General features: G+C 40.4%; 4 protein-coding genes and 1 long non-coding RNA gene across 7 annotated transcripts in view; 2 read left to right on the top strand and 3 right to left on the bottom strand.

The window, feature by feature from the left end:
- flna (filamin A, alpha (actin binding protein 280)) overlaps window positions 1–2,329 on the top strand; it is a 55,130-nt gene extending 52,801 nt beyond the window's left edge. For 2 of the 3 annotated variants that reach the window (XM_028012565.1, XM_028012559.1), the window contains exon 48: window positions 1,160–2,329. In XM_028012565.1, coding sequence (XP_027868366.1) covers window positions 1,160–1,344 — 185 coding nt within the window. In that variant the 3' untranslated portion in view covers window positions 1,345–2,329. The remainder of the gene's footprint in view (window positions 1–1,159) is intronic. The other variant, XM_028012553.1, reaches the window with a different exon arrangement.
- On the bottom strand, window positions 2,186–2,980 carry LOC114142637 (uncharacterized). Its single transcript, XR_003595086.1, has 2 exons — window positions 2,843–2,980; window positions 2,186–2,647 (listed from the first exon to the last, which is right to left on the bottom strand). It is a non-coding gene; the product is annotated as an uncharacterized LOC114142637 (long non-coding RNA).
- Window positions 2,981–9,932: 6,952 nt separating this feature from the next.
- Window positions 9,933–13,623, bottom strand: LOC114142592 (ninjurin-1). Its single transcript, XM_028013943.1, has 3 exons — window positions 13,386–13,623; window positions 11,055–11,190; window positions 9,933–10,931 (listed from the first exon to the last, which is right to left on the bottom strand). The coding sequence occupies exons 1-3, from the start codon at window positions 13,576–13,578 to the stop codon at window positions 10,829–10,831; spliced, it is 432 nt and encodes a 143-aa protein (XP_027869744.1). The 5' UTR covers window positions 13,579–13,623; the 3' UTR covers window positions 9,933–10,828.
- Window positions 13,624–18,051: 4,428 nt separating this feature from the next.
- Window positions 18,052–19,000, top strand: mrpl49 (mitochondrial ribosomal protein L49). Its single transcript, XM_028013887.1, has one exon. The coding sequence runs from the start codon at window positions 18,318–18,320 to the stop codon at window positions 18,837–18,839; it is 522 nt and encodes a 173-aa protein (XP_027869688.1). The 5' UTR covers window positions 18,052–18,317; the 3' UTR covers window positions 18,840–19,000.
- Window positions 19,001–19,952: 952 nt separating this feature from the next.
- Window positions 19,953–23,957, bottom strand: haus7 (HAUS augmin-like complex, subunit 7). Its single transcript, XM_028013455.1, has 9 exons — window positions 23,865–23,957; window positions 23,054–23,169; window positions 22,892–22,962; window positions 22,729–22,790; window positions 22,469–22,650; window positions 22,037–22,145; window positions 21,212–21,424; window positions 20,326–20,437; window positions 19,953–20,222 (listed from the first exon to the last, which is right to left on the bottom strand). The coding sequence occupies exons 1-9, from the start codon at window positions 23,919–23,921 to the stop codon at window positions 20,161–20,163; spliced, it is 984 nt and encodes a 327-aa protein (XP_027869256.1). The 5' UTR covers window positions 23,922–23,957; the 3' UTR covers window positions 19,953–20,160.
- Window positions 23,958–26,988: the final 3,031 nt, after the last annotated feature.

Raw genomic sequence — 26,988 nt, 5'->3', positions numbered from 1 at the left:
AGAATGTGGGCACTTAAGTTTTGACCAAAGATGAATTGACAATCTGAATTTATAGTAATTATACTATATATATTTCAAACTCTGTTTGAAAAACCCCCCAATCCCACCTTAAAATCCAAACTTTGGTTTGAAAAGATGGAGGCTGGTAAAGCTTGACCACTGACCTGCTTGTGATTCACTTCGTCAGACGGTTGATGAATGCTGTCCAGTGATTCTGTTTTTAGACTGAGACTTTGAGGCCACCTGTATGACTAAGACCCACACCAACAGTTTTCCTAGTGGAAACAGATCTCTGAATCATTTTTTCCCCTGCTCCTTTACATTTGCAGAACAAGATTAGTACACGTGTAACTATCAATCTGTTCCTCAATGCTAAATAAACAATGCATAGTTCCGTCACAACTTAATCATCACCTTCAAACTGCTGACTACAACTCTGAGGGACTTGGATGATTTAGTAGCTCTGCTTTATTGTGGTGTACCTCAGGGATCAGTCATTAGACCTTTTATTTCCCACTTTGTTAGTCAGCAGATTACTTGGTGTACATCTCCACTTCATCAGAACTGTTATTGATAAACCTTCATCAGTTCGCCAAATTCTCCTGATGCTGCAAGCTCAACAGGACCTAAAGACACAAACACTCCCATTCTTGCCTTCATTTTAGACATTTTCACACATTGTGTTGAATGCTCTGAGATTGTGTTGAGCTTAATCAACTATTTATTCCACAAGGGAAGTGAAATGTTACAACTCGTATCAGCGCATTTTCAAGATTTGTTGGTCAGTAAGGATCGTTGGTAGCAGTCAGTCCTGCAACGAATCTCAATTTGTTGCAAGACTGACAGTTGGTCAATTTTCCAGTGCTTATGGTTCAAAAGTAACTCTGAAGAGGTGGGCTTCTAGTCTAGATTTAAAGAAACTCAGTGTTTCAGCTGTTTTGCAGTTTTATGGAAGTCTGTTCCAGATTTGTGGTGCTTAGAAGCTGAATGCTGCTTCCGTCTTTGGTTCTGCTTCTTAGACTGCAGAGCAGATCAGAACCAGAGGTCTGCTCTGACTCAAATGACTCATGATGCTCCCGTTTTTTTTGTTGTTTTTTTTTTTTTTTTAACCACAGAGATCCAGGACCAAACTATTTATTGACACCTTTTTATTCTGCAGGTCGTAACATGCTGTTGGTCGGTGTGGACGGTCCGAAGGTCCCCTGCGAGGAGATCCTGGTGAAGCACATGGGCAACCGTGTGTACAACGTCAGCTACCAGCTCAAAGAGAAGGGCGAGTACATCCTGGTGGTGAAGTGGGGCGACGAGCACATCCCCGGCAGTCCCTACCACCTCACCGTCTAACGGCCACCGCAGCGACCCGGAGGTCCCGTCCAGCTGGTGGCTGCTCACTGCTCCAAAGTCTTCCCATTGTTGCTAATTAAGATTCCCTGTGTGGTAGCAGTTTAACTCATGTGAGCCAGTTTGCTTGTTATTCTTCACTGCAATCCAGTCTAAAGAGCAACGCAGTGAATGCTTGTTTCCTTCAGAAATGGGGGGGGCGAAGGCGCCCCTTTTGATCACTGTAAACTATCACAATATTTAACACTTTCAGCCACGTGTTGACTTTAAATTAGTGCAGAATGCCAGAATATTGTAGTAACAGGTTTTGGTCCCCAGCTTTAGATGGAAGGTTACTGTTTACACTGGAGGAGCTCTTACAGACATGAAAAATGGGTTTTGGAGCTTCTAGATGAGCAATCACAGGACAGAGGCTTATAAGTGACCCCTTTTTTTTTTTTTTTACAGTGACATTACTTTGACCTGTGTCTGTATAAAACTCAGCTTGTCTGTTACGGCGTTGCCCATTCAAAGCTCACCCTCGCTCGGCTTTTACGATCATCCGCCATCGTTTTCATCTGCTGCTAGTGTGATCCAGTTTTACGCCCTGCTGCCCTTTAGTAGTCAGGAAATCAAAGGGTGTGCTAACACGCATTTAGCTTTTTCTGAACACGGCTGCTGGAAGGCGTCGCTTTGTGTGGCCACGTTAGACACCGGCGTGCTTCTCCGCGTGTCCTTTAAGATTGGGGAAACTCTTTGGTGTAGAAAAGGTTCTGAGTCAATAACCAACGGGTCGAAAAAGGGAAGTTTTCAAACTTGTCGAAAGGGTTAAAGGCGAGGCTGCGGTTTAAGTCTGTGTTTTGCATTCCCATTTGAGCTTAACTCTGCTTTGTGCCTTTATCTGTATTTTGAAGCTAAATAACGGAATTTTGTCCAAAATTTAAAAAAAAAAGGCTTTTAAAGTGATTGTAAGACAGTATTTTGATACACAATAAAGTATTTTTCTCAATCGAACAGAAATTAGTTGTTTATTTTTACACCCTGCTGACGACACATTTTTATGAAACACTTTCAACTAGTACTGATTCACTCTGCCACCAGAGGGAGCCGCTGCACAGAGGTCAGGCGTGAATGATGATTATGTAGACCTTCAAATCGCATGCCTCTATGAAATGAGCGAGTCGTTTGTATTTTCAAAAACAAATGATTGTAGGCAGGAATCATTCAAGCCCAAGATGTGACGATGAATTCACATCTTGGACATCGTCGTCCAAGAACGGCTCGGTATCGTCAGGAGTGGGCTAGGTCAGCATGTCGACATGGAAAACTACAGGAAGAAGAAAATGCCAAAGTATGAAGAGTTCACGATCTCAACATGATCTCTGCGTACAAGAACAAAACTGGGAGCACAAGGGTCTCTTCAGCTGACTGTTCAGTTTGTGTTTTATGGCTGTATGTCAAGTGTATAGGGGGAAAATGCGCAATTCTTATTCTAATTCAAAAATACTTTAAATAAAGTGACTTACTATAGGGAGAGGAAATGCAGAGGCATTTCAAAACAAAATGTAAATTCGATTCAAAAACCTATTTCGATCCCAAAAGTGAAATTAAAGGCAACTTTGAACCAAGAGCAATCTCTCCAGAGCTCCGAGTCGCCTGATGAGCGTCAGACGGCGCTTCCACGCAGGAAAATGTTCATATTTCAGCTCATCTGTAACTGAAGATGAGAGCCAAATTCTTGCAGGCTGGTAGGGGTCTCCATGGCAACCACAAGACCCCTTCCACCTGCCTACCAGATGTTTGGCAAACATGCCAGGAAAAGGACTATTCTCTCCTACCATCACAAATGTAAACATGCAGTTGGCTAAAATGTGCTTCAACTGGAACCGTGTGCTTAGATCAGACTGAGGTTGAGCTTTTTGGCAACAAGAACTGCAGGTATGTTTGGTATGAAGAACAGAGGAATGTGCACCGACCGTTTAGTATGATGGAGGATCTTTGATGCATTGGACGAGTTTTCTACTGAAGGTTCTGGAAACGTCATTAAATACTAAATATGAGTAAGTCTATAGTGAAAATGAAAATTGCTCACCACTGGGTATTTCAAGAGTCTGAAATTCAACCTTCCATAAAATTCAACTGTCTCAGTTCCTCGACCTAGATCCACAGAACTGCTGTACTCAGTTTATGCTGTTTTAGTTTAAGACATTTTCAAAAGGCCTGATAAGTTCTTCCACACCTGTTCGCTTTGCAGCAACATAAGTGAAGTAAAACGAAGAACCAAAGCATGAAAAACACCTAATGCTGATCTAATTGAATGTTTCCTACTATATCCTCTCTTCCCACGCCGTGCATATCTATGTATGGATATCTAGGCAGCCATCTGACGTTTCTTTTCTCTGGAAAAAATATTTTTAAATTCCTCTTGCTGCATCAAAATGTTGCAACGAACTCCTCAGACGAGCATAGCTTCAGCTGTCTGTGTAATTATGTTTGTGTGCAGAGGAGGAAGTGACACGCGTCAGGTTCTGGTGAGTCCAGATTGTCAGCTTGTGTCCTCGGGGTTTTCTTCTGTTTGTGCCAAACTTCTATAGAATCAATGCACAAAATGAAAGCAGAGGCTTCTTTCAGTTTGACTTACTGAGAGCAAAGACATTGTTAGTCTGAAAGTATAAACACACACACCTGTTTGTAGCATACCTGAAAAAATATTTCAGTGCTTCATTCATATGGACAAAAAAAAGAAACAACCTTCAAGCTTTGCAAAAACTAGATGAACAGAACAAGAAAGAGCACTCCACAATATGACCGAATAATAGTTGAATAAAAAGAAAAAAACACTCAATGAAAATGAAAACTAAAGTGTGAAACATTTAAAATAAAAATTTTTAAAAATGCCATAAACATTTATGGCACATTCTGCCTTTTGCTTCGGTCAGCCAGTGCTGTAGAATGAGGACCAGAACCGAGTCGTCTCACCTGGTTGAATGAAGGTTCAGAATCAGAATCAGAATCAGAATCAAACCGCCCAGGCTGAATGTTGCTCCTGCTGCCTGGCAGATTCAGCCTGTCTCAGGTTTTAAATGTTCAGCAGCTTTTTTCTCAGCTTTACCTGGAAACCTCTCAGTTACAAACCGAATCAAAAGATATTTTGTCCTTTTACTGCTTCTTACTTCTGTCACATCATGTCGGCTGCATTATAAATAAATATACCTTATTAGTAATGTGTTTGTAACATGTAAGTTTCCAAAAAACAAAATACAACCTCAGCTAAAAAGCAACATCAGCCCTGAAGCCCCTGGACAATAGGATAATACAGGAGAACACATTAATGTTAAAAATATAGAGAGATCTTTTATGAAAGACATGACTGTAAGCATTTTGATATTTTTATAAGTACCTCTTCCAATAATTTGGAGCTGCTAAATAAGGAACAGGGGCTTCCACCTGAAAGCTTTTCAATCCGTGGTTAATTATTCCACGTATATTATGATTTTCACTCAGTGATGAAGTTCCATAAAACAAGTGGACTTGTCGGTAATCCTCTAATCTACTGATTGGGTCGTTTTGTGCAGGTTTTAAATGATTATGTTACAGAGAATCCCATTTCATCCCTTGTGGAAATTAAAATGATTGACACAGTGACGCCCAGTTCACCTTCCCGCTGCACCAGTTCCAACCCTCCACCTGTTCTGCTGCACCAGTTCCAACCCTCCACCTGTTCTGCTGCACCAGTTCCAACCCTCCACCTGTTCTGCTGCACCCGGCCGCTGACTGCTGACAGGTGAGCACCTTCCTCCAGCTCTTCAGGTCACGACGTGTTTTCGGTCGCACCAAAAATGATGGAAATACAACTTTTGAGACGTTCTTGTCGCTCGATCATTTTGTGATGGATTGATTTTTTTCCCCCCCCCCGGCTGTTTCTGCTCGTTCAGCCCGCTCTCCTGTCGGCTCACTGTCGGATCCGGACCCCGCACCTCGCCATGATCCCGCTCAGCAAGAAAAGCGATGCCCAGATCAGCGATTTACTGACAGACTACGGCATCAAGCACGGACCAGTAGTGAGTAGGTATCAAACTGGGAGGCTCCGACTGGTGGCAGTAATTCTTCCTCTGTCTGTTCAACCATCAGCAGCTGTTCTTTGGCAAAACGATTCAGCGTCATCTAACCTTAGATAGAAAACCTTTTAACCAATTCATAAAATAAAACTGATGCATTGTTACACAACTAGGATCAAATAGAACGGAGGTACTTTACTTTTATTTACTTTTTTTTTTTTTTTTGTAAAGTGCCCTGAGACACGAGTTGTGAATTGAAAAAATTCCATTATACATTACATTACACCGCTGTTATTCAGTTACTTATTCAGAACCTGCAGATGATGATTCTACATAAATAGCTCTGCTTTTGATAGGGAATGTTTTATTTTTGTTGTTGTAGTTTTTTTTGTTTTTTTTTGCAATGTTTGCCAGTCAACAACAGGTACGGTGCTTGGTAAAGTTCTCACTTTTATTCAAAATATGGCTACAAGAGCCAATGAAGCTGCTTCACAAAAAGCTTGTTTATTGTTTAAAGGTGTAAAATGGTCACTTAAAGGTGAAATGTTTAATTAGTATGAGGTACACTGAGTTGTTTGATTAGTACACGTATTACATGGTTATTACAGTTTATAGTGGGTTTTTTTTTTTAAAGCACATGATATAATTTATTAGGTTATTGACAAAAAAGAAATGCATCACATGATTGTTATTTTTACATTAGCTTAGGTATTAGCTGTCATTATTTTATCACTGGTTTCCGTAAAGGTTTGACGCGAATCGTGTGTTTTGTGACGTTGTGAACCTTTCGCCCACAGACTCCACTCGAGGTCTGTATGAGAGGAAGCTGAAGGAGGCCGTGGCCAACGACCGGACCTTCTACAGAGAAGAAGGTAGCGTGTTTCACTCAGACGAAACCGTAAAGTTCATCTGTTACTTGGGTCAAGTTTGATAAAACTGCTGCATTTTGGTTTTGCGTCAAATTCCTGGAATTTGCACCCATTTCAGTGTATGCAGCGGTTTGTCCCCTAATCATCCAAATCCCAAATATTCCTAAGCAAAAGAGATAAGCAAATAAAAAGCTGGTCTTTTATTTGGTTTTTTGTTTAGTGTTTTTTAATGCCTTGCGTAAAGCGTCACCTTGACGGCTTCTGGAAGTTGTACGTTCTGGTTAAATAGCAAAAGAGGAGCTCAGACCAGCCTGTTAGCTAAAACAGAGTAGATCTCTGATTTATTTACTTCTAACAAACCTGTAGTGGACGTCTGGATATAAACAATGTTTAAACTTTCTTTTCATTTTCCCACTTAGTCAGATTTTAGACAACCAAGCAGAACCCAACCCGTGCATGCACAGAAAACACAGTGAGATCTTTAAAGCCTTTCCTCTGTTGTTGTTGTGGTTCTTTATCTGATCTCCAGCTCTTACGAAATGCACCTGAATATTTGTGCGAGCCTCCGCTTTCATTTTCCCCCGAGGGTTTAACTACGAAGGAACGTTAATTATGGAGGAAGGATCCATCTCATCCAACTGATCCGCCAAATAGTTTCCCTTTAAGTCTGCAGCCGTGGCTTTTCCCCTTCCCTTCCTCGTTGCTCAGAGAGAAGATGAGTGATGGAGATCAGCTCATTTTGACCCTTTAAGCCGCTTTATGCCACTTACTGCTCTGTGACACAAAGGAGGAAACAGGAGCACATTGGTAAAGAAAAGAACATAATCTCTTCAGTCAGATAACTCAGTTCTTCCCTCTTGTTTTGTTTTGTTTTGTTTTGTTTTTTTGGCCAACTACACAATTTGCGTTTTTCAAATGAAAGCTTGATGGCGTCACCTGCTATTTAAACTATCTAAACTCTGTGGATACTTCACTTACTCGCTGTTACGGAGCCCTCTAGGGGACATGGGGATTTTTTTTTTCTTTTGCGTTCCCTCGCAAAACTTTTGCGTTCCCTCGCAATACTGTACTGGTCAGTTATGCAGCATAATTGAATATTGCAAGCCTTTCTTACGGTGGGCGCCGTACTTTCTGCTTTATGTGAGGTTTTTCCATGAATGTTAGTATCTTTTTGTGAAATATCTGAAGTTTTATATCTTTCTTTAGGATAGAAAGGCGCCACAAACCTACGATATAAACAGAAACCTTCCGTAAGTAGGAAAGAAATAAAAATGGTTTAAAGAGCTGCTTTCAGTGCCATCTTAGCCTTAACAGACATAAACATGCAGTAAAAAAAAATCGATTTTCAATCAGTGTTTTGCACCAAACAGTTAACAATAATAAACAAGTTTTTATTGTTAAAAACACGACAAACTAATGGTGGTAAAGGGCCGCACTGGGTTAACTCGGGGAATCTCATCTGTCCGTGTATCAATCAACTCCAAACTTCTTCTTTGTTCTGTCACAATTATCGATTTATTCCATTTTGATGATCAGGTTCCAAACTTTGCAAGGACTGACCGCCCCGCTCACCGCTTCCTAATACACACAAAGCCAGTATCCTTCCCATTCATACCTGGTGACGTCACTCCCACGTCGACACACCTAAGTGTCAAAGCTTCCTGCTCCTGTCATATCAATAATTACTTATTTCATTCATATGGCTCTTACAGAGCCTCAGTGAAAACTTGTTTATTATTATTAACTGTTTGGTGCAAAACACTGATTGAAAATCGATTTATTTTTTCCTGCATGTTTATGTCTGTTAAGGCGAAGATGGAGCGGCACTGAAAGCAGCTCTTTAAACCATTCAGACTACGAACACAACAGAGACACAATCAAAACTGTCAGATGACTTATTACGCCGCGATAATAACTCAGAAATATAGTTTGGATGTATTTTTATTTCTTTCCTACTTACGGAAAGTTTCTGTTTATATCGTAGGTTTGTGGCGCCAATTTCTATCCTAAAGAAAGATATAAAACTTCAGATATTTCACAAAAAGATACTAACATTCATGGAAAAACCTCACATAACCTTATATTAAAGCAGAAAGTACGGCGCCCACCGTAAGAAAGGCTTGCAGTGTTCAATTATGCTGCATAACTGACCAGTACAGTATTGCGAGGGAACGCAAAAGGTTTTGCGAGGGAACGCAAAAGAAAAAAAATTCCCCATGTCCCCTAGAGGGCTCCGTACGCTGTATTTTATCCTGACAACGTAAATCAGATAGTTTGTGTATACGAGTTCAGAAGTGTAAGAATGTCTGTCGTTGCCATGCAGAGGAGGAAATCACGTACATCGTATGTCGCCAACCGGTGAGTCCTGATCTTAAAAACGTGTCTTTTTTTTTTTTTTTGTGCCAAGTATAAATATTTCTTTTCCCAAAGCCACTGACATTCTAATAATCTCAACAATGTATTTTTCATTTTGACAGAAAAGAAAGAAGACGTCGGCCGATCCGTCAGCGCAGCTGAACGGAGGTCAGCCACCGGACCGAGCCGAAGCGTGAGTGTTGCTTTTTGAGCCTGACCATCAAGCAGACACGTCAGACGTGAGACGGAGCGAGAATATTGACGGCGGAACTGAAGAAGCCGTTTTGGATGGGAGGTGAAGCAATCGAAGAAGTCCGGTTGTCTTCTTCCCAATCAGATAGTCGTGTCCTGGATGACCCCAGGGTACTGTGGCTTGTTGAGGTCAAAGGTCACTTTTTTATGTCACCACCATCACGCGGAGAGTCACGTGGTCCTCGCCAGGAGCGTCCACTGCCAACTCTCAGCTGCCTTCAGAATCCGACGCAGTGGAAATATTCAATTCTTTATTGAAAACCAAACTAAGGTTTGGACCGGCTGAACGGCCACAAAGAAACTGTTTCAACTGGTCTGGTTTTGAAATTAAACTTTGTTGCAACGTTCGCTCAGCGTGTTTATTTAAATTTGATGCTTTTTATGAAAAGGTGAATCTTGTGCCTCCTTTTCTATGTCCAGGATTCCTTCGTCAGGGTTCGACCAAAGCAGCGGCGCTGATCCGTCTGATGATCCGAAACCGGAACAACAGCTCACACGGTGAGTGTTGGGTTGTTTTGTAAAACGCAGAGGCTGCTTCCTTTCCTTTACATTCCCACCACTTCTCTTGAAGCTTACATTTTTCTAAACAATAAGTGAGATGGATATTAGATTCATAATAAAAGAATCAAAAAAGATCTAAATGCTTACCAATCTGATGTAAGGAATAGAAAGTGCATTAACTACGGACACCAGTCTCACATTCTAGAGGATGAAATGACAGGAATACGTTCACGCAAAACTTGATTTAAGTCTAGTTTTGATATAATAAATTTGTGTTTAAATTTCAATTTATATCATTGATCTTCAACATTGCAAATCTTCCAAATGATGTCTGGACAGAAATCTCTAAATCTAAATCTTCCTCTGTCTCAGTGCGTCTGTGAAGGCGAGTCACACAACAACCGATCCCAGCGGACTGGAAGTCAAAGGGCCAATCGGACGGCAGGCGGCAGGAAAAACACGGGTGGTGGTCCCAGCGGTGCTGGCGCTGACGGCGTTGGCAGCTGGATGCTACTACACCCTCCCCACTGTGATGTGACGTCGGATTCCTGGCTTTGTATTTCTTATTTGTGTTTGGTTTTTTTTTTTCTTCTCTCGAAATGTAATGTTTTATCCAACTAGTCAGATCAGAAAGCTTTAAAGGTCTAAAGTTCACACTCCATTTCACCACAGTGTCTGCTGAAACAGAAACATTAAGAATCGGTCATTCTGCTTGGCAGCAACAAGCCCGACCATGCTCCTTTATTATGACTATGATTGATTCTACTTCCCTACTAAGCTACACCTGCCTGCCTTTACATCTGTGTACTCTTTCGTCTTTACTGTGAGCGTACTGCTGGACCATCGTGTCCGTGTTTGTGCTCCTGCTCCATCTTCTGAACCCTAACTGGATCACAGAGCATGGTGGCCTCTCACACTAAGTCTGGTTCTGCTTGAGGCTACTTCCTGTTGGAAGTGAGTCATTCCTTCCCCCTGTTGCCATGTGCTTGATCCCCGTTGCAGAGCAATCAGTCCCTTAGATGGATAACTTCTTCCAATTTCCATTAGCATCTGCATCTGAGTGAACTGGATTATGAATAAGATAGAACTGAATTTATGTACCTGTAAGTGAATCTGTGTGTGACAACACCAAAAAAAAAAAAAAAAAAAAAAAACTGGATTGAATTCAGTTTTGGCGTTTGTTGTATTTTTTTTTTTTTAATGAAATGATTTTTTTTTTTCAGTACTGAACTGTTTTTTTTTCCCCATAATGAATTCCATATTTGTTTTGTCAATAAAGCGTCATTGTTTGTATTTTTAAACCCACATCAAAGACTGAAGACTGTTTTATATTTTAGAATAAAAAGTACCCCCCCCCCGCCCCCCCCCAAAAAAAAATGTTTGTAAAACATAAGAAAAACAGGCATTACATTTATGATTCAAAAATATTGGGAAGAGCAGTTTGCATATACTGTATATTTAAAACAAATAATGTTAAATAAGAACGTGAGGAGGCGTAGTTTCCTGTAGGGCCCGGGTTTTAGTCAGGTTAACAGGCAAAGGAGGCAGCTGAGGTTCTAAGGGGATGACAGGTGGGCTGTGAAGACAGAGGGGGAAAAAAAGCATTAAAAATAGAAAACAAAGCGTCATTATAAGTTATGGTAGATGTTGGTGTGTGACTGTGTGTGTGTGGGGGTGAGGGGGGGTTGCTGTGGCCCACATCATCGACTGGCCCTGGAACCCGAGCGCGGCGATGAAGATGTTGATGAGAACCGTGAAGAAGACGAACACCGTGGCCATGTTGTTCATCGTCTCCAGCTTGGTTCGTTTCCGTTCGTCATTCAGATTATACTTCACTGCGAAACAAAACTGCGTGAACATCATGAAACTTTAAACCTCGCGTGATGTTGAGACTGAAGGGTAGAAGCTTTAGCTAAAAAAAAATAAAATAAACTGTGGAAAGCGTGAGAGTGTCTCTATCGCCCCCTGGTGACTGTTTAGTAGTGAACGCTACATCTGTGGACCTACAGGTCAGAGGTCAGAGAGCATGAGCTCCAAAATATAATCAAGTCTAACATTTTAAAGAAATATCTTTTTTTTTTACACATTTTTTTTCTTTATGTTTAAACAGTCAAAATGTAGATTTTCAGACAACCGAGTTGTTAAATAATGTATAAATCCAAACTGCTATTTATTTCTGTATTTTTTACCAAAATATTTGCAAACATAAAACACATTGAAACAGAAAGAGAGCTTTGGTTTCTCTATCAAATTACTACAGTGGAACATCAGGGTCATTGCAGACAGAAAAAAATGGAGTACACTTTTGCCAAAAAAAAACAAAACAAGAAAAAAACTCAAAAACTTTTAACTTCATCTCAGAAATTTTCGAGAAAAAAACAAGGAAATTTTCTGATTTGCAAAAGTGAGAAGTTTATGTAAAAAAAGGCCAAAATTTTATGATCATTTTTTTAGAAATTTACTCCACCTGAAATGGCCCTGACACACTGTAAATAAATAACTGATCATATTCACGTTACAAAGAAAGTGAAGTTTTAAAGCATTAGCTCATCAATCAATCAGTCAAGTTTACTTGTATTGCTTAGTATTTGCAACGAGGCAGTTCAAAGGTCTTTAAATCGTAAAACACAAATCTAACGTTATTTTACACCTTGATTTTCATACCATCCTCCCTGACAGACAGACTGGTGTGCAAACTGGCAGAGTCAGTATGGGCCCCTACTCAGCTCTGTGTTGAGCCCTCTGCTCTTCACGTTGTACACACACGATTGTGTTTCAGTCCGTTAATGTAGCATCCTTGCTAAATTTGCAGAAAGCACAACTGTAGTGGGTCTCATCTCAGGGGGAATGAGTCTGTCTACAGGAATGAGGTGGAGCGACTGACAGCGTGGTGCACAGACAACCTGATCCTGAACACAGCCAAGAACAAGGAGCTCATGGATTTTAGCAGTAAAGGAGAAATTCAACCACTATACAATAATATGTAGAGATCAGGTTGATAGAGTATCAAACTTCAGTTTCCTGGGAGTTCATAACCTGATCTGGGATGTAAACAGCAGAACTGGCAAAGAAAGTCCAACAGAGACTCTATTTCCTGAGAATCCTCAGAAAAAAACAATATTTCTCAAAAACCGCTGGTGTCTTTCTATCGATGCTCTATTGAAAGCATCGTCTGCGATTGTCTCTGTGTGGTTCTCCAGCTGCACGGCAGCAGAGAGGAAGACTCTCCAGAGAATCACACAATCTGCCCAGAGGACCATCAGCTGCTCTCTGCTTTCTCTTGAAGATCTCCACAGATCCCACTGCCTCAGGAAACCAGGAACGTTTTAAGACTCCTCACTCCCTGATCACGATTTGTTCCAACTGCTGCCATCTGGCTGCAGAATCAGGAGCATAAAAGCAACGACAAACAGACTGAAGAGCAGTTTATACCCGGTAGCCATAAGGGCATTAAATGCTCTCTGGTTCTATTTATCACCCAGTTTCATTGTAGTCCAAGTAATTTTATTACATGGTTTCCATAATGGCAATAAAAATGATTGATTATTATTAAATGCATAAACTGAGAAGAATAAAGACAATGGATTCATTTCATATGAAAAAGAAAAATGTCCAGAGTTTTGTTGGATGTTTCAGTTCGATGTTTTCACTCAGCCCTCCCAACTGTTCAGTCTCTTTGAGGCAGACAAAGCTAGATTTTTAGTTTATGTATGTAGCGGCTAAAATCCTATATTTTAGGCTACTGGTTGCTTTTTCATGAAAGGCGTTGGTTTTACGTGCGCTCAGTAGAGGTTTATCATGCTGATCTTTAGTCTGACTTATAATAAAGTAATTTATTATACAGAACACTGTCCATTGTTTTGCCATTTCCATTTATACACACATTAAATCGACATTAATCCGAACCAAACACAGTAGAAAACTGTTGCCTCTTCCCATCAACAACGCCTGAACAGAATCATGGTTGACCTTAAATAACCCCGTCCCCCGTCAGACACTCAGAACTCAAAATGAAAAACGAATCACTTGCCAATAAAGACGAGCAGCAGTCCCACCACCACCTGCAGCGTGATGGACAGAGCGAGCAGAACGATGAGAGGGACGTAGAAGCGGTACTCTGGGCCCACATGCAGGATGGTCTTCAGCTGGGACGAGTTGGCCATCAGCAGAGCAACGTCCAGCATGCTCTGAGCTACACTCTTCTTAGTGGCATAGTGGTTCATGTCAAAGGAGTAAAGCCTTTTACCAGACTGACCCTGAAAGGCAAAGACAACATTCACTCTCACCAACATGTCACAGGATAAGAAGATTTGGAGATCTTCTTTCTGTGTCTCTATGATTTTTATTTTTTTTTCCAAACACCGCCATGTTTTCACATGTTACCCGTCTCTGCATTTGGGTGTGGCAGCATGAAGAACGCAAGAGTGTCGCTGTGACAGGTGATGGCTGACCTGAGCCGGAGGAACGGGCCAGAGAACCCAGCATGTGCTGCGTTCTCCTCCCGGGCTTCATGAGCTGCAACATGCATGTCCTGCATGTCCTCCCTCCACTGCTCTGAGCTAAGCTGACTGGCTTCCATAATGAAACAAGTTAGAAACAGAGTTAAATATTATTTCATTCATTAAATTCAAAGTTCAAACTGTTATGAACTTTAGTTGTATATGAAAGCTTTTTTTTTTTTTTTTTTTTTAGCTTTCCTTAAGAAAAATGTCATCTGATCTGATTCAAGTAGTAAACTCATTCCTCTCGTCGGGTGTTTTCCTTCAGTAGTTACCAGAAATATTGATCAAAACACATCAATCTGGACAAATCACTTCTGTAAGGTTTTTGAGATTACAGGCTAATCTCAAATCTTAATTTAAAAAATAAAAAACTGTTTCAACAGTTAAACAGTTTCTTAACAATGATCAACCACTCTGACAAATTTCTGTCTGATTTCCATGGTTACCACAGCGCTCAGACTGCCCTCATCAAACTGTTCAATGACAGACACCGTGAATTACTGAAACCACTGGAGCGCTGGGTCAGACTCTTTGGTACTGGACTGGGTCCGGAAGCTGCATTCGGTTTAATCTAGAACCAACTTTCAAAAAACTGCAAAAACGCTGAAACACTATAAATCAAGACTAAACCCCCATTTATCTAGAGCTAACTTTGATTATTAATAACTGTTGCACTGATTAATTATAGTCTGAATTCTAATGTTTCCTTTTTGTTTGGTTTGGTAATTGTTTTATGTTTTCATCACACAAAGTAAACTGAACTGTCTTGCTGATTAAATTTGCGATGCCAACTTAATAAACTTGATTTGTAAAAGCAAAAGTGGTCTCCCTTTAAAAAGCCACTTTGGAATATTTTTTGATACATCTTTAGCAATTTTCTTATCCTAGATTTCCATTTAAGCTCAATGTGCAAAGAACTAAAGAATAACATGCAATAACTTTAACTTAGTTACTATTACTAAAAAGTAATTTAATTTCAATAGCTCAATTCACTAAACATAAACACATTTTATGGACTGTGACTGATGTTTTAAAGGCTACTTCTGTTAATTATAATTTTGCTCTTGCAGCTGTGAAGAACAAAAAAATGACGCTTAATATTTAAATATAACGTCACACAAATAGGACATATTCTAATAAAGAAATGTGGGATTAATGAAAAGCAAAGGTTATTGTTCCCAACGGTAAACGTGACCCAATGGACATAATCTGGAACTGAAAGACAAACATCCCTTGAAGACAAATAGAAAGTCTGCTGCAGTCTCATGAGCTCTAATCTTGTTGCTAAAGCAATCGGGGTTGGTAAAAATAATTAAATTGTGAATGTGAAGAGTACATTTTAAGTTCAGCAGATACATTTTAGCACAGCTGTCTGCTTTCTGCGTCTGCTTCGACTTTCACTGATGGGAACTTACAATTAAAACACAATGACAGGGCGAAGGCGTGCAGCTCTGCCCAGTCACGCACATGGCTGGACGATACGTCACCTGGGCGCCACTCTCACTGCAACGCTTTCATTCACCTCAACACAATGCTTCCAAGTGCGACGGTAATCACCACAGTTATGAATAGACATGTTGTTTTTTTTCCTGTGAAGATTCTGAATAGAATAGAATAGAATTCAACTTTATTGTCATTGCACTGTCACAAGTACAAGCAACGAGATGTAGTTTGCATCTATCCAGAAGTGCTCTACGAGATATAAATATTTATTCACAGATGTACAAGACTATGTATGTATGGACTATAAGGGGTTATAGCAAGAGATGTACTGTAGATATTGTGTATAAATATAAATATAAATCTGGGAGATATGATTCATTAAAAAGATCCATTAAATAAACATGTAAGATCCTTTAGAAAACAGAGCCTTGGATTTTCTGGATTTGCTGCAGGAAAAGTGAATCTAGGAGTTGTAACACAGGTTTGGTCAAATTCCAACGCCCCTTTCTTGGAGTCCAGGCGGATGTGACTCTTTTCAGTCAATGGGTTATTCACAGATTAACCGGTAAATTTCTTAAAGCCTGTCGTGATTGCTCTTGTGCCGTTGATTTTGTCTGTGGTATATCAAACCCCAAATTTATTCAGTAGTCAAACTACTGAAAATATCATTTATTTAAATATTTATCTGGGTTTTCCATTAACAATCTCCTTAGTGTTTTGTTTGACATGAACTTATTTCGTTAACAGAAGTAAAGTTATATTAGCTTCGATCCTGTGTTATGTAGTGAGATTGGGATGAAGAAGCCCACTTACCTCATAGTCCCCCATTGCATTTAGAGGCAGCTCCTCTCTGTTCATCCTGTGGTCTGAGGATCAGCTTTGCTCTCCGATAGCTCTGTCTCTGGGCTGAGTGAAGTGTCAGCTTCACTCAGCTCTGTGTCTGGGCTCAGACAGCCCTGCTGTAGCTGCGAGGAGCTGCGGAAACCTGATGTGTGTTGATAAAACCCAACAAGTCCGGCGACTCCACCTGTGTTTCAGCAGCATTTCTATGCTCCTCCCACCAACTTTTCACCTCCAAAATCATCTTCCTGTTTTTCTCTCATCCTGACCTTTGCAAACACTGGATCAATTAGGACTATAAATGACATAAAGTCACTTAAAACATCACTGAGAGCATTTAAAACATGACCAATCGTGTTAAAGGCTGAGATGGAGCCAGTTTTGCTTGCATTCTGGACAGAAAAGGGCAAGACGCTGTAGTTTATTTAGGACGGGGCTGGAAAATAACTAGCTGCTCTCATTACTGTAATTAAGTACAATGTGTTTATACTTTAAGCTGTTTACAAAAATTGAACTTTTACTTCTTCTCGAGCTTGTTTTGAATTTTACTCAGCTACATTTGAAATCATACATGTGTGACCATAAAAATAAAATAAGATTTTAAAATAAGAGCAGAAAAAACCCAGCATTGATCTTGCCAATGGGTCAGTCATCAGCATCAAAGGTGTTTCATCAATTGGAAGACAGAGGAGCCGGAAAAACCAATTAAGCAGGAATCAGTTTAACTGCAGGTATGATAACGGCAACAGTTTTATCACACAGAATAAACTTATTTTGGCTTATGTTCATGACTGTGACCATGTAACCATTCTGAATAATATTTTGGGGTTAGGGTGCGAATTTTGTACCACATCCAAGAAACCGTGAGCTAGCATGACAATAAAAACCCCTGAATCCTTCAATAACAAATATAAATAATGTCAGTTTTATCTGGTGCTGCTGATTCTTATTTGTAATAGCTAAAGCTAAAAACAGGATCACATGCTTAGTTTGGACTCAGTTATTTGACATCGTTAGGTAGGAGGGATGGGTAATGTACTGGACAATGGACGGGACGAAGATCAGAACTGCCAGGTTCAGAGGAAGAGGAGAACCAGACAAAAGCTTCACAGATGGAGTGAAGGATGCAGAGATGATCGGCTGTAGCGAATTTTAAGGACAGCAGCCGACTGGAGGTACTGAAAATGCATGTCCCTTTAAAATGACACATAGCACCTCCCAAATATCCATGGGAACGCAACGCAACCCAGGGCTGCCTGGAGCCTTAGGCAGAAGGTCAAAGGTCAACGTCAACAAGCAGTGGAAAGCAACTAAGATGAACGCTGAGCTGCACCTGCAGTGCCTTGCAAAAAAAAAAAAAACACACACTTTTTCACATCTTAAGATTACAGTTTTTAATTTATCATATTATAACATGTTTTATTTTGTGTTGATTTTGTTTTATTATTATAAAAAGTGCTCCTTAAATTAAAAAGAGTTTGAGACTGTTGTGGTTGATTCATTTCCCCCCTCTGAGCACCACCCAGGCCCGCTTACCAGTTTCAGGAACCCGACCAGAACCCGTCAGTGTTGTTACATTGAGAAACCATGAGATTTGGTGAACTATAAAACAGGCTTTTATGCTGAAAATGATCAAATGTTACAAGCTATACAAGCTCATACAGATGGAACAGATGCAGAATGACATTCACCGTAATAAATAAAGGTTAATATAGAGCCACAACAGTCTTTAAAAAATTGGGGGCGTGGAGTTTTAAGGATTTTTGATTTATTTATTTTGAACCAGTCTTTATTCAGGGTGAAATGGTGACACAAAGTGTAACTGCAGAACATTTTTAAAATAAGAAGTGTGTCCAGAGGTTTGAATCCTATAAACACACACGTGGGATCAAATATTTATTTATTTTATCTTGATGAAGATTGCGATTCCAAAAGAGACAAATGTTCCCCACATCCTTTCATGTTTAATGTTTAGTAGTCTTCCAACACTTGGGTTACATTCAGCACAACTAAATATAGGAAAGGAGGATATTTATTGATTTACAAAACCAAAAACAAAACGTAGTTTCTTGTTAGAACATGATGAAGAGAAATAAAGAGGACTCCGGCCCAGCAGGTGGCGGTAATTAACCTGCTGCATCCAACAGCCAACTAACTTGTCAATCGGTTCCTGCTGCATGTCCAAGATGTCGCTTGGCCTGCTGACCCTCAGGGCGCTGAGAGGAGCTCCAGGTCTCTGCCGCCGGACTCCGGCCGCCACCGGCGGACTCCGGGCGGCTTCCTCCGCCGCTCCACGGGACAAGAGAGCCGTTATAACGGAGTCCACGGAAGAATACAAGTTCGTGGAACGACTCATACCGCCAACACGGATCCCCGACCCGCCGAAACACGTCGGAGCCGCTCCGTCGGGCTGGACCCCCCCAGCCGAGTCCCCGCCGCCTCTGCCCTACATGATCCGCCGCTCCCGCATGCACAACATCCCCGTGTACAGCGACCTGACCCACGGGAACCGCAGGATGACGCTGGTACGGAAGGTGGAAGGGGACATCTGGGCTTTGGAGAAGGACGTGAAGGAGTACCTGAGACAGGTGACCGGGAAGGAGTTGCCCACGCAAGTGAATGAGGTGACGATGACTCTGAAGGTGAAAGGTCACTTTGAGCAGGAGCTGAAGGACTGGCTGGCCAGCAAAGGCTTCTGATCGAGGAAGAGGAGGATGCAGCTGAAGGACAACTTCATCAGTTATCTTTAAAGGACTGCTGTCAGCTTCCGGCCTACCAGAAGACTCTTCCTGTCAATAAACACGTTTCATTGTATTCTGTTAAACCTTTAAAGCGAGATTAAAGAGAAAAGCATCACAAACTGTGTTGTGTTCATTGCAGCAGGGAAACATGAACGACTTCAGATTCTTCTGCTTTTGTCCGGTTGATGTGTGAATGTGTTTGAGGTCAACGCCAGGACTGTTGTTATGTGACAGGATTGCACCGATTGCAGTTTTCTAGCCGATCACCGTCTTTAAAAAGCCTGATCTAGTGATACCAATTTTATTTTTTTTATAACTGACACTGTGAGGTTTTAAAAGGTTATAATACGCTCTCAATGTTCCAGTCCTAGTTTAGTGAAAAACAACAAACCAGCAAAACAATACAAGCTTGTTTTACCTACACATGATTTAATGTTTATTAGGATCTCCATTAGCCTTTGTCATGACAATGGCTACTCTTCCTGGAGTCCACAGAAAGAGTAGTAACACGTTACTAACATGTTGGTAACATAACATGTTAAGTGTTTAATTTTTTGTAATAAATGCTCTCAAATCTAAATAAAACGTTTGGAGCAATGCTGGCTAATCCACAAAATAAAAATATCTGTTTAATTTTTCACTCAATAAGTGCAGTAAGATGAGTTTTTTTTGTTGTTGCCATATAGAAGGATCCAATAACAAAAGAAGTCACTAGATTTGTTGCTAATCTCTTAAAAAAAAAAAAAGTCGCTAACTTGGCAGCAGCAGGGTGACTTCATTCCACATGTGCAACTCTAGATCTATAGGTGAAGGTTTTATAGCCATCAGAATTACAACAGCACTTATTTCAGTTTCATCCATGGATGTATATTTTATCTGCGTAAAATACAATAAAAAATAGGAACCCGACATCAAAAATGATGGGAGTTCATGGGAACTGGGGACAAAAAGTAATGTTCAGTGTCTGATCTCTTTCCATCACGAGCTCCACTGCGAAACCCAGTGAACTGATTTAAAGTGCTGGATTAAGCAGCACTTTTTTTTTTGTTCACAATTATTTTAAAACATATCTGCACGAGCTACAGCTCAAACTTCAAATCTTTATTTTCACATAGTGATCTGTACAGTTATTTACAAGTTGCAGAGTCCCGGGTTTTTAAAATCGTCACCAGTCTGGTCATATTCCTCACACTGCATGGCTTCAGACTGAGCAGCAGAACCTGATCAGGGTTTTAGGATCTGTTCCATGTCAGAGCTGTGATGATGATGATGATGATGGTCAGGTGTGGCGCTGTGAGGCCATGTTCTCAACCCTCTGGCTGATCTCCTCCAGTTGGTCCGCTGAGAAACACAACGGTGGATATTAAACCAGGAGCAGCAAACTGCAGCTATTAATAATCACATTCATCTTTACTGGTTTGATGCAACACGGCGGTCGACATACGGAGCGTGCGTTTCTCTCCTCCGCTCCAGTAGCGAGGTTGTGTCTGCAGACCTTTCACCTCCTCACTCACACGCCCTGAAGCTTCACATATTTCCTTCTGCATTTCCAGCTCCTGGATAATAACAACAGAGATGGGACGAACGGATTATGTTTGGTTTGGGCTCATGGTTCTTATGCTGTTATGTCTTTTCTGTTTAATTTAAAAATTAGATGGTGTGACGGCCCTGCTGTGCGGTCCTGTGTGTGAGCTGTGTGGCGGGTTTGCAAGTATTTAATGACATTTTATAGCACAATCAAGTAACTACGTTACCTCCAGTTGCTCAAATGCTATATATCAAATATGACTTCAAAGAAATCTGACTGATTTGTCTTACAACTCCTATACATGCTTTTTCTGTTCATAATTTAACACATTAAAATTGGACTTCTGTCTCTTTAAAAACTCCTGCTTTCCGACACTCCGTCTTCAGGAAGTCATCACAGCATGTCTTTAAAGACTCTATCAAGTCTTTAACAACATTTTTGCAAGCACTGTACTGAAAAGTAGCTCGTTATAATGAGCTCAGCAGATGCACAGCTACACCAGGCGTTTGCTAATTGCTGCTGGCTAGTCTGTAGGAACTGAGTGAGGAAGTAATGAGGGAGGGAGGGCTGCTCTGTGAAGCAGAAGATCAGGAGCTTAGAAGCTTAGAAACTGCAGCTGGGGCGGCACTAGGTCCAGCTAGGCATTTTGCACAGCTGAATGGTTGCCATGGCAATTAAAGGATTTCTCAAACATGCGGGAATTAAGTCAACGCTCTTGGTATATGACGTGATATAAAGCTCTAAAAAGTAGATCTATCATAGTACTGCCCCAGTTTAAAGCAGTGACACAAGAGTTTAGTACCGTGTTGCAGGCCAGCAGCTGCTGCTGCACCCTCTGGAAGAGGTCGGTCTCTGCGCTGAAGCTCGGTGGTTCTCTGCTGCAGTAGACCCTCAGGTCTGTCTCATACAGATGACTGAAGGTCATCATCTGCTGCTGGAGGTCGCCTGCTGCCAACCGCAGCGAGCTCGGCGAGACAGCAGCCGGGTTCTCCTCGGCGCCGTTCAGGAAGTCACACTGAGAACGACAACAACAGGCCGAGGTGAAAGTCTGAACCGCTGGCTGCTCATGCACAGCCGCCCAGTTGCAACTGGTTATTACTGCACACTGTAAATATGAACTGCAACCAGTTCATATGTGAAGCAATACTGGTACATCACTGTCTTTGCTACAGTAACAATTCATTAATGCTTCAAACCAAGAAACATTAGTTGCACATGAATGCGTCACAAGATTTGTCAAAAATAAAGAAAATCAGAGTTAATGATCCAAAGATTGGAGTCTGACTGGAACGTTAAGGTGGACGCTGCCAACTGTGGTGAAAACAGTGAAGTTCATGCGTCAAACAAACTAAGCTGTAAGGATGCAGCAAACTACTAACTTTGTTTAGTGGTGCACCAATTGCAGTTTTCTGTCCGATCATCAATCTTAAAAATAAATCTGATCAGCTGATTTTGTTCTTGGCCGATATCAATTTTTTTTGTCTGAAAAGTCACTAAATATAGTCACAAAATCACTAAGAGCAAAGGGGAACAGTGGCTGATTCTCAGACCCCTCAAACCGATTTTGTCTCATTTCTGTGCAGTTCTCTCTCTCATCCAGCCAGAGTTCTCCTGCAGGTAGTTTCACCTTGGACTGCAGCTGCTCCAGTTGTGTCTGAGCGGACTGCAGAAGGTCAGAAACATCTGGAAACTCTTCTCCTGGTTTAGGAGCCGACTCTGGGGCTTCGTACAGAGCTCTGTGGGGATCAGAGGAAGGAAAAGAGCTGCTCTCACTGGAATAAACTGCAGTTTGTTAAATCACTTTTACTCTGATAAGAAGTAAAAATGATTACGCGTAAAACAGAATCCTTCTGAATGATGAATTTTAAATTTTTACTGGTTTGAAAATGACATTGTAAGCATTTACAGTCCTAATTTAATTGAATAAACAGTGCTTGACTGTTTCAGGAAGCCGTTTTCAGGTCTTCATTTCACACCAGTTGCATTTATTGACTGGGATGGAACCAAACAGCCGGTTTGATCTGCTCTAATTGTGCTTAACGCAGCACAGCAGACGTACTCGATGTGAGCAGGCCAGGGATCCAGCGCCGGCTGGAGCATCTGTCTGAGGTGAGGCAGATTCTCTGCAGCAAAAACCTCACACATCAGTGCCTCTACGTCGGTTCTGCGGCCATCAGAACCGGCAACAAGGGACAACAGTTGCTCCAGGAGGCCAAGCTGTCGCTGAGGGCTGGCTTTACCCTGGAAGGACAGCAGCCGCGTAGATGAGACGCAGAAGTTAACTCACAACGTGCTGACTTTGATTAAACCTCGACTCGCCTTGATCAGATCCAAGTCGTCGGCTTTGCACAGCATCAGCTCCTGACCCATCGCAGCCATTTCTGCTTGCACATAATAAACAGCAACAGCAAAGTGTTTAGATCAGCCTGAAACATTTTTTTCTTTTTAACGGAGTAAATTTCCATCTGAAAGCCACGCTCACTTTTCTCTAAGCTGTAAGGATCCTTGGACTCTGCAGACATTGCTTCAGAAGTTCCAAACTTGGGGTTGATCCTGAAAAGTGAAATTATGACGAGGGACCACTGTGCATTTGTTAATGCCAATCAACTTTCCAATGACTCGATGAGGAGTGAGGTGCGTGTACCTGCGGCAGATCCATGTCAGGATGTCTGTGCGGAGCGCCGACGGGCGGCACAGCAGCTCCAGCATGCTCTCCTCCTCCTGCAGGTGCAGGTCCTGCACCAAGGGACATGACAAAGCCTCCAAAACAAAACGTGTTCACAGATAAGTTCTCTTTATGAACTAAAGAGGGTAGCGGGTGAGTTTCACTTGTAAATTGATTGAATAATAATAGTAAATTGTGGACAGAATTGTGCATAAAGCACCCTGCGATTAATATTAGTTGAAATATTCATGATTACTAAAGATTTATCTTTTTCTTTAATCGTGAATTGTGTTGAGAATATTTCTGGGCTATATTATCTGCAATAGTGGAGTTTCCATGAGGACCAAAAATGTTCTTGCCTGTAAACTATATACACAATATTTTTATTAAACAAGAACAGTTGTCTCTTTTCTTTTCTGAAGACAAAACACATTTATTACAGTACATCCTCTATAGTCCTATTGCCTTTATAAGGGGGTTGTGACTCCAGATTACTTTAACTAATGTTAAAAGGAAAGTGCCACTTAAACAAGTCGCTGAACAACAAAGCGTGTCTTTCAGGACTAAAGCGAATAGCATCCTTGAACTAACTTTAAAACCTTAAGAATATGTTCAGATTTCAAACGACGTTTCAAGTTTCTACAAACATACATCTGATCTCAGTTAAACGTGATTCAGATACAAATGAATTGGAAAAAACGGGGCGGTCAAAAACTGATAACCAGTTTAAGAGAGAATCACAACATTAAACAATGATAAACAATGTCTGACCGAAATTAACTTTATTTACCTGCAGTGAGTCATAAACACTGTGGGCAAACTGCTGCTCTGTCAAAACACCCGCCATTTTCTCCCTGAATCGCCGTCAGTGAGCCTTCTTCTTCTTCTTCTTCTTTTTGTTTTTAATGGCGGTTGGCAAGCAACTTAATGGTGTGCATTACCGCCACCTACTGGTATGGAGTGTGGATCAGAACGCAACTTAAAAAAAAAAACAAAAAAACACTAAATCCTTTCTATCAGTTTAGTTTTCTTAAGAAATTTTATGAAATAACATAAATATTCAGAGGAAGAAGAATATCCCAAAATCTCTGATATTTTTAACTGTAACTTATTCTTTAGAAGCCTATATTCTAATGTCCTTCTCTCCTCGGAGTACTTTGGACATAACAATAAAACATGTTCTACTGTCTCTTCTTGAAGACAAAGATCACAATTACCTGATGGATGTTTCCCCATTTTAAATAGTGTACTGTTTAAACCTGTATGACCAAAACGTAATCTGGATATAATGTTTTCTTCTTTTCTACTTCTTTCTGTTGCCCTCATTGCACCAACTGTCCTTTGAATACGATAAAGCCATCTACCAGTTCTTTCTTCTTCCCACTGCTTCTGCCATCTTCCCTTAACCTTTTGTTTTATAATAGATTTTATTTCCTCTTTACTAAAAGGAATCATTATCTCAATGGAACTGTTTTTTGAAGCTTGTTTTGCATATTTGTCTGCCAACTCATTTCCTTTTATTCCTATATGCGATGGAACCCATGTAAAAATGACAATTAATCCCATGGCCTGAATTCTATAAAGTATTAACTGAATCTCAAATAAAAGGTCTGGCCTACTATTAGACTGATTATGTTTAATTGAATATAATGATGAACTTGAATCAGAACAAATTAAACTTCTCAGAGGACGAACCTCTTCAATCCATCCTAATGCCAGAATTATTCCCATCATTTCCCCTGTAAACACTGAGACGTCATCAGAAATCCTCTTACATTTTTTAATACTAAATCCTGGAACGATAAACGACACCCCATTGTTGCTACTTAAACTTTTAGATGCATCTGTATACACTTGAACATAATCAAAGTATTTATTTTGTATATATGATTGCACTGAGTATGATTCTGAAATATTTCCTTTTTTCCTCTTCTCCAACAAAGATAAATCCACAATGATTTCATGAAACAGAGATGGATGGACCGGTGATAATGGAACTGTTTCACTCATTTTTATAGATGATAAATCAAAATCTTTCACGTCACTCTCTATCTCCCAACCAAAGGATTTTAAATTCTTTTTCCCTTTTTTCCCAGCTAGGTTTTAAAATTTCTTGACATGGATGATTTTCATACTGACCCTTTAAATAACTCCAGTAAGATAATCTTAACTGTAATCTTCTGAGGTAAAGTGGTATTTCCCCCATTTCAACTAACAAAGCTGAGATCGGAGTTGTTTTGATGGCTCCTGTACACAACCTCAAGGCTTGATACTGAATAATGTCTAATTTTTTAAGTAGTGTTTCTGATGCTGATCCAAAGGCCAGGCTACCATAATCTAATACAGATCTTATTAAACCCGTATATATTATTTTCAATGCTTTTCTCTCAGCGCCCCACTCTCTTCCCACCAAACACCTCATAACATTTAAAACTCTCTTACACTTATCCACTACTTTTTGAATACGTCTACTCCAAGTGAGTTTTTCATCCATCCACAAACCCAAAAATTTAAACTCATTTACTTTTTCTAAATCATGTTTATACAAATACAATTTTAAATCATTAGATACTTTCTTTCTAGTGAAAAATAAGGTCTTTGTTTTGTCTATTGAAATTTTAAAACCCCAATTATATGACCATTCTTCTATACTATATATTGCTTCTTGTAATTTCTTAACTATAAATTTCAAGTTCTTACCTCTCTTCCAAATTGCTCCATCATCAGCAAATAATGAACAACCCATACCACTCTCCAAATTGTCAAACATATCATTAATCATAATAGAGAAAAACAAAGGACTCACAATACTCCCTTGAGGAGTTCCATTTGTCAGTGAGCCTTCTTCTTCTTCTTGGGTTTAATGGCGGCTGACATCCAACATTTAGATGTTTTATCGCCATCTACTGTAGCGGAGTGTGGACCCGATTATTTTTTCTTATCTACTTAAACTAAATTCATATTTATGATCCAGTTTCCTATAAAAAATGTGTAAATTATTATTTATTTTGTCATGTTTAACTAATACCTTAATACCACACTCTCTTGTGAGCTTCAGTGACATCCCATTCCTAATCCATAAGGTTAAATATGAAGTTGCTTTTGCATCTAGAACAGCTTCAACTCTTCTGGGAACGTTGTCCACAAGGTTCAGGTGAGTGTTTGTGGGGATTTGTGATCATTGTTCTTGAAGCGCATTTGTGAGGTCGCATACTGATGTTGAAGGAAAAAGCCCGGCTCTCAGTATCTGCTCTAATTCAGCCCCAAAGTGTTCTGCACAAAGGTGAGGCCAGTCAAGTTCATCCACGGCAGACGCTGCCATCCATGTCTTCATGGACCTTGCTTTGTGCACTGGTGCACGGCCATGTTGGAAAAGAAGGTACCAGCTCCAAACTGTTCCCACCAAGTTGGAAGCATGGAATTGTCCAAAATGTCTTGGTGTGCTAAAACATTCGGTTATTTTTACTGAAACTAAGGGACCAAGCCCTCTGATCTGATCCCTTATATTTTTACTCATCAGGCCAGAATTTTACTCTTCCAACAGCTTTAAGTTTGTTTCTGCTGTGCAAGACTGCTATATTTTTGCAGAATAAAAAAATAGTGGAAATTTCAAGAAGGTGAAAATTTTGGAGGTGAAGGGTTTAATTTTTATTTAAGAATCTTGTGAATGATCATCTCAAAGTATTCCCAGATGTCAGATTTTTTTCTTCTTGCTGGCTCCTTTTCAATCAAGTTTATTTGTGTAGCACATTTCAGCAACATTGAGGTTTCAAAGTGCTTCACATAATAAAAAACACAAATATAAAGTCAAAAAATATAGCATAATTAACCATTGAGAAAACCAATAAACACTACATTTTGATGAGTGCCATTGTCAAAATCATTAACACACATGAACTATGAAAGGTTCCTTT

This window comes from Xiphophorus couchianus, chromosome 1 (assembly GCF_001444195.1).
Source record: "Xiphophorus couchianus chromosome 1, X_couchianus-1.0, whole genome shotgun sequence".
Lineage (NCBI taxonomy): Eukaryota > Metazoa > Chordata > Actinopteri > Cyprinodontiformes > Poeciliidae > Xiphophorus > Xiphophorus couchianus.
The sequence above is the reverse complement of the archived record's forward strand: the minus strand, read 5'-3'. Positions and strand labels throughout refer to the sequence as shown.

What these genes read in the sequence shown, in the direction of transcription:
- LOC114142592 (XM_028013943.1), bottom strand. Translation starts at nt 13,578, where the DNA reads ATGAACCACTATGCCACTAAGAAGAGTGTAGCTCAGAGCATGCTGGAC. An exon ending in ACTGCTGCTCGTCTTTATTG is followed by an intron (nt 11,191 to 13,385) that starts GCAAGTGATTCG and finishes TTTGTTTCGCAG; the next exon opens with TGAAGTATAATCTGAATGAC. An exon ending in TTCCAGGGCCAGTCGATGAT is followed by an intron (nt 10,932 to 11,054) that starts GTGGGCCACAGC and finishes CTGTCTTCACAG; the next exon opens with CCCACCTGTCATCCCCTTAG.
- mrpl49 (XM_028013887.1), top strand. Translation starts at nt 18,318, where the DNA reads ATGTCCAAGATGTCGCTTGGCCTGCTGACCCTCAGGGCGCTGAGAGGA.
- haus7 (XM_028013455.1), bottom strand. Translation starts at nt 23,921, where the DNA reads ATGGCGGGTGTTTTGACAGAGCAGCAGTTTGCCCACAGTGTTTATGAC. An exon ending in TCCTTACAGCTTAGAGAAAA is followed by an intron (nt 22,791 to 22,891) that starts GTGAGCGTGGCT and finishes ATGTGCAAGCAG; the next exon opens with AAATGGCTGCGATGGGTCAG. An exon ending in AGGAGAGAAACGCACGCTCC is followed by an intron (nt 20,223 to 20,325) that starts GTATGTCGACCG and finishes TGTGTTTCTCAG; the next exon opens with CGGACCAACTGGAGGAGATC.